Source organism: Rhinolophus sinicus, chromosome 6 (genome assembly GCF_057876585.1).
Source record: "Rhinolophus sinicus isolate RSI-liver-muscle chromosome 6, RSI-T2T, whole genome shotgun sequence".
NCBI lineage: Eukaryota > Metazoa > Chordata > Mammalia > Chiroptera > Rhinolophidae > Rhinolophus > Rhinolophus sinicus.
The window spans coordinates 55,361,841-55,375,498 of NC_142506.1; the positions used below are offsets into that span (position 1 = coordinate 55,361,841).

The 13,658-nt window shown below is 52.8% G+C and overlaps 1 protein-coding gene across 2 annotated transcripts in view; it reads right to left on the reverse strand.

Annotated features, from left to right (window-relative positions):
• The window catches only part of STUM (stum, mechanosensory transduction mediator homolog), a 51,533-nt gene that overhangs the window by 9,262 nt on the left and 28,613 nt on the right, over positions 1 to 13,658 (reverse strand). For both annotated transcript variants that reach the window (XM_088799128.1, XM_019730905.3), the window contains exon 2: positions 2,057 to 2,236. In XM_088799128.1, the coding sequence (XP_088655254.1) occupies positions 2,057 to 2,236 (180 nt within the window). The remainder of the gene's footprint in view (positions 1 to 2,056; positions 2,237 to 13,658) is intronic.

The window sequence follows — 13,658 nt, forward strand, 5'->3', positions numbered from 1 at the left end:
ACACAAAGACAGCGTCCCTGAAGCCAGTGTAGAGACTCCAAGGAGCTGACTCTGACCCACAGTGAAGGCTTCGGGTGGAGGGGAGTGGGGACGAAGGGTGGGCATAGGGGATCCTGGCATGTGATTACCCTGCAGCCCAGTTATGGCCCCCACATCAGCCATGGAGAGTCAACAGCCTGTGGTGATGGAAAGTGAGGAACTGACTGGGTCCCCATCTGTACTTCTCGGGGTCTCTGTTTCCTCAACTAGGACATGATAAAGTGAGCTTTTTAAGTTATATTTAAGATCTAGACCCTGTGCTTCCTGGGTATTAAGGGTAACCAAAGACAAGAATACAGGAAAGTTCTAGGGATCCGATTAGACTCCAACACACATTTGTGGAGACCCACCCTGTAACATAGGTGTGTTCCACCTTAATGGAAAGGTTACTCATTCAAGTGTCCAAGGGCCTGGCTAGATATTCAGTGTGATGAACTGAAGCAGTAAGGGGGCTCTGGACTCATACTGGGCGGAGATGGGGCCTCCTCACTGCTGCTCAGGAAGCTTCTGAGAGCAGATGCACCTTCCAGGTTGTACCTGGGGACAGGCGCAGGAGCTGCAGACCTCCCCACAGATCCCTAGGGAAGCACCAGATCACAGGAGTCTGGCAGCACTTCTTTCCTGTCCTGCACCCCTCCCCCCAAATGGAAGTGGTCCCTGGACATGCTCAAGAGCGGTGCTCGCACAAGGGAGCTGGATGGGCTGGTCTCTGCCTGCTCAGCTCCCGATGCCCTCTCTAACGGACACCACTCAGCTAGGCCTGGTGCCTCCCTCCCACTTCTCCCAGCATCTGCCTGGTTTGCTCTAACTCCGGGATGCTCTGGCAGTCCAGCCAACACACTTCCTCCCCCAACTCGGCCCCTGGAGGACGTGCTTCCAGGCAGCCTGTCTGACCAATCCACCAGCTCTGCGGATCTCCCTCAGGCTCAGGTACCTGCATTTCCTCTGGCCCGGTCAGACTTGACTGGTCACTGACCCAAGGACTTGCCTTGTCCTGGCATCTGTGTGTGCCCTGGGCCTTGGATCCTCACAGGATCCTGAACTCAGGCTGAGTCAGCTACAGATCATTCTAGATCATTCTAGGGCCCCCTGAACGCCGAGCTTCCGTTCCTGCCTCTGCTGTCCTGACCCTTGGCACTGACAATCGCGTTATGAATGGATTTGTTGGTTTCAGGACGCAATGAGGAGTGTGGGGTGTGGAGAGAAGGACAAAGTGCCTGAGTAGGTGTGGTCCCTGTCCGTGAGGAACCGTGGCCGACCGAACGTGCGAGAGCACAGGGGACATGCATGGGGCACAGGGCGACATGCACGGCTGCTTAAAATAGGGGTGTCTCCTTTACGATCTCGTTAGATTGTTTTTAAAACGTTAATTAAGCTGTCTTTGGTAAACTTGATTTTGTAAGGCTAAGCCCTTTCACAAAACAGGTTTGCGTCTGGATCAAGTTTGTGTTAAATGATTGGTGAAGGTCAATACCAATTAGGAAGTAAGGCTTTAGCGTCAACGAACAAAGAGCTTCGTTTAAAAGAGAAATTATGCTGCTCTGGCTGTAAAAAGCACAGTTACAGGGTTTCCTGTGGCCTTTTCCTTCCTTCTGGAAAGTGCATGATGGAGGGACGGGAAACGGTAGGAGCAGGGGACCTGAGCTTCCTCGGGCCACACCCTTGTTACCCTACCTCCTCGACAAAAGCGATGCCTGATGTGTCTGAGCTGAATAGGGGCTCCTTCCCTCTTGTTCATTCTGTCAGGCGGACATAGTCTCTACCTATCTGCCCGCAGGACTTCCTACAGACATGGGGGCTGGGCGTGCGGGGATGGTCCTCTATCCAGGCAGCCATGGACACTCGAGCGGAGGACACAGGGAAGACCTCTGGGGAGCAGCAGGCCCAGCAGGTCTCCTGCCAAGCACCCAGGCCCTGCAGGATCATAGACGCCCAGACCGGCCCAGCCCCTTCCCCTCCTCCAGCCCTGCTTTCCTCACCCGGCCCCGCCCCCGCCCCACAGCGAGCAGCTACTCACTGGCGAGAATGACCATGTCCATGCCCCAGAAGATGCTCATGATCCAGCCCACCATGACAATGGCCGTGAGGATCTGGATGAGGGCCGCGGCGATGTTCAGCCAGAAGACACAGCACACGTGCCTGTCCGGGAGGTCCGTGCGGGCTCCACACAGCACAGTGAAGGCCGAGACGAAGGTCCCTGTGAGAGGCCCAGGGGACACTGCATGAGGGCTCTGGGACACAGCAGCATGCGTGCTCATCCCTGCCTGGGGCCCAGCTGCCCACCCTCCCGGAGCTCGGAGAGGAAGAGCCGGTGGCCGGCACCTTCCCGCTCACACCTCGCCCGCCTCTTGTCCCCACAGGGAGGCCAATGTATCACCTGGAGGAGGCTTGGCAGAGGCTGCCAAGGGGCGTTTGGGAGAACACAGATGTCACATGACAAATGGTCCCCGCCATTAAGCAGCAACAGTACAGCCACCTCCAAGGACAGCAGACAGCAAGTGGAGAGGACACCAACCTTGGGTGGCAAAGCTTCAGAGGTAAGAGCCAGTGTCCCTAGGTAACATGGAAGCCCCCCGGAGGTAAAGTCAGGAAATGACACGCCCCCACACACCACCAGCACACACCCTGATCCTTCAGGACAGGAGCTGAGACCCAGGCGCCTGCAGTGTGGAGAGAGAGCAGGTGAAGGCAGATCTCCTGGAACCCTTCTCAGATGGGGTTCCCCCAGACACCCAGACCTGCAAGGGGAGGGACAGCAAGCCTGACATGTATTGAGTAGACGCAAGGAGTGGTGCAATATGGTGGGTGTGTCCAGGCAAAGGCTGTTCTGTCCAGCAAACTGACAGTCCAGCCAGAGGTGCAGAGCAGGAATGGGATGTCAGAAGTTAGAGAAAAAATGAGGTGTAGATGCCCGGATATGGTGAGGTCCACTCTTTCAGAAAGTTCATGGGAGAAACTTAAGCTTGTTTATCAGCTGAGGAAAAGCTGCTGGTGCAGGGGAAAGGATGAGGATATAACCAGATGGGGGATAAGTGAATGTCAAGGTTCTTAATAAGATGAGAAGGTGAGGGGCAAATGAAATACGTCAGTTTTCTGCAACTGGTTTGTGCATCAGAATTCTCAAACTGAATTCTCAAACTTAATTCTCAAAATGCAGAATTCCAGGGCCCCACCTCCAGGCCACCGATCCCAGGGATGGATCCAGGGATTGCTTATTTAAAAATGAAAGAAACGTTCCTCCGGCTTATTCAGGTTTGGGAATCCTTCTCTGAGAAGTAGAGAGCTTGGCTTCATAGATACAGAGCCAAAAACCACACAACCTAGAGGAAATGAGCCCATGATTCTGGCCTTTCATTCTGTCCTTTCATGTCCCCCACGTGAGTCAGTGCTGAATTGCGGTGGTGATTCTCTGCGGCAGAGGCAGGGGGACTGGGCCCTGGACTAAGGTGCCTGGGGGCACCAAAGCCCGGCCAACACTGTGCCAACACTGATTGGCACAAAGGAAAATGATCGCAATGATCTTTACTGTCAAGCACCCAAATAAGAGAGTCATAAGACACCTGGACCTTAGGCAGGGACATGTGCTTTGTGTGTCCTCCCATGATCCTGAGGAGGACCTCCCACCCCCACCCCACAGAGACTCACAACAAAGACACCAGTGAGCAGTGCAAGCACAGCCCTCTTCAGGCCACCATATTGCTGAGGTCACTGGATTCCCCCAGTAGCTCATGGCTTAGGCTCCAGACCCAGGCCCTGGGGAGGGGAAAGCATTTGCCCACTTCCATCCTGGAAGTTCCAAAGGGACCTAGGGGAGGGCTCCTCCAGCCTGGCTCCCAAGCCCCATCCTGCTTCTGTTGGGAACTGGAAGAGAAGCAGCCAGAAGTGGGTTGGCACAGTCTCCCACCAGGAGACGGGGCAGCACTGCTTCTGAGACACAGAACCTGGGGGCTGGAAACATCCTTTACCAGTCCCGTCCGGTTCAGCTTTTCACGTGACTCACATGGGAGCTGTGGAAGGCGCTGGGGTGGAGACGGGATCCCCAGGTCTCTTGGAACTCAGGGGGAGAGGGCAGAGCTGTCTTTTGAAGCAGCTACTGCTGACAAAATGTGCTCCCCTGGGATGGAGGCCAGTAAGTCAGATCCTAGGTGTCACCTGCTCTACAGTCATTAAAATGTGCTGCTGGTCAGTGGCCAGGACTTACACCAGGACACCCTCTGTCACTCCTCCCGGGAGGGCTCGGGCACAACCCTGAATGCAAGCTTTGGGGGCCAGGTAGGAAATGTAAGGGAAGGCTTGGCACAGACGTTACAGCCATTTGGAAGGACAAGTCACACCCTACGAAACAGGTCCCACGGCCAACTGCTGTCATATCAGAGCCGGAATGAGATGAATGGGAGATCACATTCAGGGTCGAACTCAGCCTTACGAAGCCTCAATTATCAATCTTTGGGCAGCATAAGAAGCAATGGAGATTGTGCTGAAAATACACCCAGCTACGCTGAAGGGCTGTCTGGGATCTGAGGATTAAGGAGCTCGGGGAAAGGCAGCAGGGTAGACGTGTTCAGACGGATAAGGGGGCTTACAAGTGAGACCTCGGTGGGGAACAGGCAGTCACTAGCACGGCCAAGGGGTGGGCCTTGGATTTTCCAACTGAAAAGGCTACGTGGCATAAAGCAGGGAGGACAGGGAGCCCCGTGGCTGCCACAAATAAATCTGTCATCCCTGCCTTCTGTGGACAGAGGAAATGAGACCAGCTCCTTCCCACTGTGGCATCAGGCTGCTTATCCTGCTGGAGGCTCGGTTGGCCGGAGCTGATAATTAATTTCAATGGCGCTGGGCCTCCCTGCGCTTGTTAGCGATCTCCACTGCCCTCGACCTCCCCTGCCAGATCCCTGACGAACTCCAAGATGTACTCCCGGCCCTGGACAGACCGTGAGGGCCTGGGGAGCTGCAGAACAGAACTGCAGGTCTCTCTCTCTGAGTGCATCCCCGGGAGGCCCCGGGAACTCCCCAGGACATTGAGCCTGCGCAGAAATGTAACCACATGGAATTTCTTGGTTCCCCAGGGCTGAGCCTTGTCACAACAGATTCTGGGCTTCCTTTAAATACCAGAGGGTGAACTGAGGAAGTGGGGATGGGACAGGGAGAGGATGTGTAACGGGCAGGGCAGGGGAGTCCGAGCCAGGGCTGAGGCCCTTCAGGCGGGAAGATGGGCAAGGACGGCAGCGATGACATTTGTGAGCGGAGACAACACACCTGTCTCCTTCAACTTTGCAACCTGACAAGAGGAAATTTCCAAGGATGGGTGGACACAGATGAACACAGGGCGGGGCTCTGCCCAAGGTCACAGCTGCCTGGGAGCCTTTCTGAGATGACCGCAGTGAAAACCTGCAGCACAATGAACCCCAAAGGCACCCCTCTGGGGACGGCGGCTGCAGCAACGGAGCCCGGGGAGCCTGAGTCCTACACCCCATCTTGTCTCAGTGGGTGTCCTTCATTCTCGGGCGCTTGGCTGACCCTGTTTCAGTCTCCCCCATAACAAATAGCATTTAGGAAGCATCTACCATGTGCTCGACACTGAGCTTGTTGAAGGTGAGTGATTCTCCTTATTGATTCAAGTGTGGGGACAAATCTGCCTGGGCCCACAGCACCCAAGTACGTGTGAGGCCAAGTGTGCCAGGCACCAGGGGTCGCTCATCACTGAGAGTGCTGAGGGGAGCATCCCCGGTGCCCCAAGCTGTGGCCACACACACTGGGCACGTGGGAGGACAGCGCCACCCTGCAGCCTGCCCTGGAGCCCTCGGCAGCCGAGGCCTGTGGGTCGTGGTGGGACATTTCCAATCATGCCACCGAGGCCTGGAGGCCTGCATTCTTCGGTACAAAGTTGCCTCTTCCTTAAAATCATACCCAATTCTTTTCGTCCATTCATTTTCCCCATGTTTTCGGGTAGCCGTCCTGCAGTACCTGCTGGGGGCCAAGAACTGGGCTAAATCCATGTGGACCCCAACAAAAAGGAGGAGCCCGGCCCTCAGGAATTGCCCGTGGTCGTGAGAGAGACAGATCAGGCACAGAACATACCGCTGTGTGGTCAGTCCTACCAGAGGTGGCAGAGGCAAGAAAACACTGTGGTTACAGAGGTGGGCTCTGGTGTCAGAATGCCAGTGCCCGAATTCAGCTGCACCACCCATAGGCCCTGAGACCTGGACAAGTGACGTACTTCTTTAGGCCTCAGTTTCCCCATCCTGCTGAATAGTGTGGATGTGAGGACTCAGTTAGTACGTGTAATACTTAGAACACAGTGTGCACTGAATAAGGGAGGTATGGGAGCTTAAGGACGGCCCTACCCCAGGCTTTGGAGGCGGGTGGTCAGGAAAGTGTCCCCAGGAGGCAACACTGGAATAGAACCCTGGTGAATGAGGTCTCAGTCACCAAGAAGATGAGAACGAAACTGAACATCTCAATGACTCCTGCTCTCACAGTGGCTTGTAGCCGAAGGCAGTAGTCTTCACCTTTTTAAAAAGATGTGCTATAAATGCTAAGTTCACTATGTCAGCCTCATAAAGCCGGAGACTCGGGACTCATCTATATGCCGCGGTATTATACAGCCACTAGAAACGGTATGTATGATGATTACGCAGCACGTCAGGCAAGTGCGTTCAGTGAAATTACAAAAATAGTACTCATACTGTGCCGGGGACGATTTAAAAATATTTATGTACGTGGACAAAGACCGGAATGTGTGAAGCAAAAGGAAAATTGTTGTACTGTGCAGAATTATAGGCAGTTTTCTCTCTTTTTTCAAAAATAAATTCTCTTTTCAGTTAAAAAAAAAAAAAGTTTCAGGCACCTGTCAAGATCCAGCTGTGCAAGACTGTCCATCAAACAGCTTCTTACTGTCCACAGAGAAAGCCAGGGAGCAGTCAAGCAAACTAGAGGACAGATGGCAGGCAGACACCTGACACAGGAAATACATGATGCCTTGTGACTATGCTGGGGTGTGACAAAAGCCTCTGAACTCCCAGGAGTGTCTCTGGAATGCAGCCCCCCATCCTAGAATCAGTCCCAGTTAAGAAGGCAAAGGGCCCACCTCTTGGAGGTAGAATGAGAAGGAGGACACTGAGGGTTGTTGTTTGGAAGCCAGGAAAGGACTCCAGTCCCAAGAGAATTTGAGAAGCCACTGTGGATTCATTCAGGTGGCCACAGGGTGACAACAGTGGAAAAGGAGGTGGTTTAGCTTAGCTGGCACCCCAGCCTCCCGGAGGACCAGGGAGGAAGAAGGGAAGGCGGAAGGAGCCCTGTGTGGGGCTCGTGCTCAGGTGCTCCCTGTCTGGCTAGGGATTCCCACAGGCCTGGCAGACACACCTGCTCCTTCCTGGAGCCGTGTCCTGTGGGGTGGCCTGTGTGTGTGCGCCTGTGCCAGGGCTCATGGGATTAGGCTCAGGATGGCTTTCTGCAAGTGGGGCTGACGTTGCTGCTCAGGCCACGCGGACATACCACACTTGCAGGAAGGGCTTGCCCATTGTGGTCTTTATTTTGGAAATAACCAACTCAAACAGGCTTAAATAACAAAGGGATCCACTGGTTCACATAACTGGAAAATCCAGAAAGGTATTACAGGGCAGTGGTTAGGGGTCTGGGCTCTAGGGTCAGACTGCTGAGTGTAAATCCTGACTTTACCATTTCCTGGTTACGTGAACTTGGGCAAATTACTTTGCCTGTCTCCTTATGAAAAAGTTTTAGATCTACTTCCTCATCTGTACGATAGGGGCTCTGTGTGAGGCTTAATAGAGACTATGCTTTTAAAGTGCCTGGAATATACTAAGAGCTTAATCACTGTTTGCTCTTTTGGTTATTAATAGGAATTCAGGAGTGGTTTGATTCCATGGCTAAAACTGAACAAGAACCCAACATCTTCTGTCTCTCCGCTCTGTCTCCCATGGTGTCAGCTTTATCGCAAGACCAGGTTCCCCCATGGTGACAAAATGATTGCAGCAGCTCCAGGTATCACATCCACACACCACTTGTCCAGAGGAGGCAGAACATTTATTTCTGTGTCAGCTTTCCAAGCAGGTGTCTTGAGATTTACCCAAAGAGTGCTGCTTAGGTTACCTGCCTACCCTTGAACCAACAATTTGGCAAAGTAAATGTAACATGCTTATTGGTGTAAGCCATTGGGCCCAGCCCTGGAGCTAGAATTGGGGTCATCCTCTACAACGCTTAGGTGGCATGAAGGAAGGGTGAACACCCACGTGAAAATCTGAGATTTGGGGTAAAATGATGCTGGGTCAGTGCGAGGTTCATGAACAGGAGAAATGCATTACAAAATCAAGCAGAGAAAAATGATCAATTGGACCATCTTTTTCCAAATGGAAGTGTGGTGGTTTTAAAAGATGGCCCCAAGATTTTAGATACTCTTCCCTCAAGAGGTGGGGACCGTATCCCTCCCTCTTACACTGCTCTGTGACTGACCAGCGGGATACAGCAGGAGCAGCATGGCTAGTTTCCCGGCTCAGGCCTTAACACACAGGTGGCTTTCATGTCCTGAGTCTTTAGCTGCTCAGTCTTAAACCCAGCACCATATTATTAGGTTGGTACAAAAGTAATTGTGGTTTCAAAGGTTGAAAATAATGGCAAAAACCACAATTACTTTTGCACCAACCTAATATAAGGAAGCCCAAACTAGCCCACTTGAGAAACCATGTGGAGAGAGGGCTGGTGTAGGCACACCAGCCAACAGCCAGGTAAGGTCCCAGCTGATGGCCAGTGTCAGCCACCAGACATATGAGCGAGCTTGTCACCACATGGTTCCAGTCCCCAGCGGGCACTCTGGTCTCTGAGTTGATGGGGCAGAGACAAGATATCGCCGATGTGTCCTCCTGTCCAAATTCCTGACCCACAGAACTGAGGAACATATCAAACTGCTTTTTTTTTTTCAAACCACTAAATTTTGGGATGGTTTGCTGGACAGCAGTAGGTAACTGAAACAGGGGCGTTACCAGGCAATGGTGGGGGAGAAAGGGTGGCAGGAAGTGGTCTGTGCTGTTTGATCCTCACAGCAATCACTTAGCATCTGAATAGCATCCTGGAGGGCCTGTTCACCTGCATCCCCCTAACAGTCTTGCCCACACTGAGATAGGACAACCGGGCATCAGGGATCATTAGGATAGCACTGCCCTGGAGCAATGCTGCTGGAAGTTCTCAATATTATCGAAAGATACGGGCCACGTATGAAACAGTCTTCGACCCACACAACTAGAGGCAGCAACCTGGGACAAGAGAGGCTTTTGTGTCCTGTAGCTGGGCCCCTCTGACTCCCGTACCTGCTGCGCATAGAGCTGGATACTCTTGCTATTCTGTGACCAACCCCCTATCCCACTGAACTGGACACTGGCCTCCCCTCCCAACCCCCTATCCCACTGAAAGATGAGCCAGAGGAAAAAGGAGGGCTATGGTGGACCACAGGGCTGAGAGAGGGAAAGAGAGAGGAAGGGAGGCACGCGGAGGGGCTCCCAGAGGACCTTTCTGGGTGGATAGGGATGAACTGATAAGCCACTAGGAGGAAAAATAGAGAACTGCTTTTACTGTCCTTTGAGCTGGACAAGGGTGCTTGATTGTCTACAAAAAGGCACCTTCCCAATGTTCTAATGGTCACAGGTGTAACTGTTATTATCAATATTGATCTATAATGTATTGAGCACTCGCTAGAGATTAGCATTTTACTACCTCACTTCACCTCATTCCCACAACAATCCCATGTCTTTATCCTCATTTAACAGACAAGAATAGACCCAGAATGAATTGTGCGTTGACCAACTGTGGTAGATTGCAGACATGGCCCCAGTTCCCCACTCCCCACACCCATGCCCTTAGCAATGTGAATTTGCAACTCCTCCCATTGAGAGGTAAAGTCTGTTTCCCCACTTTTGAATCCAGGCTGGCCTTGTGACTTTCATGGGTCAACATCACCTGGTAGAAGTGGCACTGTGCCTGTTCCGGGCCCAAGCCACAAAGGCCACCCATGCCTTTGCTTGCTTGAGTAGAGCTCTGTCCAGCCACCATATGAACAAACCCAGCTAGCCTGTTGGAGGGTGAGGCCACATGGGGAGAGGCCCCAGCCATCCAGCCATCCAGCTAAGAACAACCAAGCCTTGCCCTGCCTCTCCAAAGTCCAGCCCAAATTGCAACCCATGGAGTGTGGACTAAATCAATGGCTGTTGTTTTAAGACACTAAGTTTTGGGGAGGCTTGTTATGCAGCGAAAGCTAATTGAGACACCAACTGTGCCTGTTTTCACAAACCTGGTGAACGCCAATAAAGGACAGTGAGAGGCCTGAGGCCCAGGGCCCCTCAGCTCCGTCAGAGAACAAGAGGAGGGCAGTGAACTTGGGCGCCTCCCAGCAAGCCTATCCCGAGAGAGCCTTTTCAGAAAATAAGAGCCAAACCAAGTAGCCGGGCTTCCCGTGGAGTATCCTTCAGAAGGGACCAACTCTAGGGTAGCACTTCAGGGACCGCTTGATGATTTCTTCAAGGAGCAAAGAGCAGAATGGTTTTGTTAAACCTCCTTTTTAATGGCAAATTTATTTCAGGAAAGGACCAAGAATCCAGAGCAGCTGTCCTGATGGAAGCAGGGAATGTTGGTGCCAACACCGCTGCAGGGTGACTAAGTCGAAGGGGTCCCTGGAGGAGGGGACGTGGTAGCTGTGATGCCCGACGGGGGACACATATGAGTGAGGAAGGAGCGACAGGAGCTGGTGGGCTGCAGTTAGAAATGGAAAAATGGCAGCTTTCAGGGACCCCCAGAGAAACCTCAGCGGCTGGGGGCAGGGTGAGTTACACAGTTCTACTCAGGAGCCTGGACAGTAAGCCCAGATGATGGCTGTGCCTGAGCCATCATAGCTTCTCAGTGACCAGAGGGCTCAGGCCAGGCCCAGCACTGGAAGAAACTTGCTAACAGGGTGGCGCTCCCAGCTTCCTACCCGCCCGCCTCTTCTCAGCCGATTTTGCTAGTTTCCTGTTCTTCTCCCCACCCACTGACTGGCTGTCTGTCTTCCTCCACCATCTTCTATGCTTCTTGTTACTCCCTCGCACTGTACAGCCCACTCAAGCGCTCCAGCTCGGAGCCCACGTGGTTCCACACCAGCCCACACTCCACCCTCGGCCTCCCGGGGCCACGGAGCACCCCGCAGGGCTATTTGCCTCTAGATCTGTTCTCTCACTATAGTGTGAGCCCTTTGCGAGTCCAGCCTTCTCTGGTCCATCTTTGAGGCCCCTACATGGCCTACCAGAATAATTGGCTCATAGAAGCTACTCAGGTATCTAACGAATGTGACTTTACTAGAATCACTCGTGTGCTCATCATAGGAAGGACAACTCTTGGGTGGAAAGTGGTACCAAGAAGAAGTTACACTCCATCCCTTGCACAAGGTATGAGCCCTTTGAGGCGGTGCAGCTGAGAGGGAAGAATGCCAACTCTGAACCCAGCCTGCTTGGGTCTGAGCCCAGCCCTGCCACTTGCCACCTGTGTGACCTTGGACAAGTTACATAACCTCTCTGTGCCTCGGCTTCCTCATCTGAGAATGACAGCAATAACCTCTACCTTTGTGATGCCCTGAACATTACAGGAGGAGTAGGAGCTTAGAACAGTACAGGGCACCCAGTAAGGATGGTGGAAGTGCTTTAGCTATTGTTACACTAGCAATAGGCTGTGCATTTTGCTCCCCTTTATATTCCAGGCACCCGTGCAATGCCTACATGGCAGCCCTTTAGTAAGGGTTTATTAAGTGAACAGATCACCACAGAGGCATCAGCTAAGGCCCAAAGATCTATGTGTCCTTTCTCAGGTGTCACCTGGTTGACCTTAAGTGGACTGTGTACTTCTCGGGGGCAAGCCCACGTGTTTAGGTTATTTTGTAAGCAAGTCTCCACCATGGGGCCCCTGCAGTCCCCCACCCCCCTACCCTCACCCATTCCTGGGATCTGCACATAGCAGCACAGAAATGTGGTGCCCACAGGACAACCATAGGTGCTAAGCAATGGTCTACCCTCCCTGGTCCCTGAAGATGAGGGATGAGCTGAGGTCCCACGAAGACAATCTGCTTGTACGTCCTTGAAACGTCTGGGCTGCTTAGGAAAGGCCACGTGGTAAAGGAAAGTGGACTCACATCCTGACTTCCAGCCCTACTCGGGCACTTACCACTGCAAGACCTCGGCCATCACTTCCCCTCTCTGAGCATCCTGCCCGCCCCCCATGGTTGTTATTATTGATGATATTGTTATTGGCACCCAGCAGAATTCAATCCCCAGGATTTGGGGGCTGGGTACCACTTTGCCTTCTGAAAATGAAAATGACCTTCTTGAGGGCTATGCAGTCCAGGAAGTAGCTTCCCACCCCTCCCACAGGCTTGGTGGGGTCTGCGAAGGGGACAGGAAAGGGACAGAAGCCCTCAGGGGACAGCCTGACAACGAGAGACCAAAGCTCTCTGGAGAAGGAGCTACATAAGCAGCATGAGTACTCGGTGTCCCAGACCCACCCACGCCCCCAAAGTGGACACAAACAGTCCTGAACACAAATCAGGGGAAAGATCCCCAAAGGGTTTAGGAGTCAGACCTCTCCCCCCAGTGAAATGTCAGAAACATTTCCAGATACGTGAGCAATCATGTCACACAGATATAGCCTCAAAGCACGTGCATTCATTTCCGAAATGCTGTGACTGCTTTACACGCATGCTGACAGAACATTAGCCCTGCAGGGGCCGCCACCTGGGACCCACATCAGGACGCAGACTCATGGATGTTGGTCACAGCGCACCCTGCTTTCACAGAAGTCAGAATGCTCAGCTGAGTCACCCACTTCATTCACCTTCCTTGCCTACAAACTGGCTGTTTCAGAAATGAATGAATTTCACTCGCCTTGGGTGAGTTTTTGGGAATGATTTAAAATTTTCAAAAGAATGTGCTGCTGACCCTGAGAGCAGATCTCATGGGGTGGGAGAGTGGGGATGACTCAGCTGGTTGTCCCCACAGCACCCTGCTAGGACCCATGACACTCAGGATAAGAGGATCACCCATAATCATCAGTCTCATCGTTGTGAACTTCTGTCATTTACCGGTCACCTCCTCCAAGGTGATGGTGTTCAAAGGCAGAGCACTCAGGTGCTCATTAAAATGCAGTCCCATCCCCTTCTGTCCCCTTCCTCGTGCTTTGCCCGTGAGGATGGGCCCCCAGGAGGCTGAGATGGGGGACAGCAGCTGCCAGCATCAGCATCACCGACCTCACCTCTAAAGGTGAGATCGGAGTAGAATCAGGCCTCCCCTGTCCTTCTCAGCTCAGCATGTCACTTGCTGGAGTGCCCCAGGCCACCTCCACAGGCCTCGAAGAAACAGGTGCAAAAGCAGAGGTTTCCGGCATTCATGCCACACACCCTGGGGAAAGCCAGGCATGCCAACCAAGGTCCTGGGGACATCAGCAGGTATATATACTGTAACTGGCTTATGTGCCAACCAGAGTTGGTTATTTGTTGCCTTATATCTATATTTACAATTAACAGCAGGGTCAGGTCATTATCGAGACTGGTAAATGAACCTTGTTTTTATGCTTTGTTTCCAAGGATAACCAGTCAG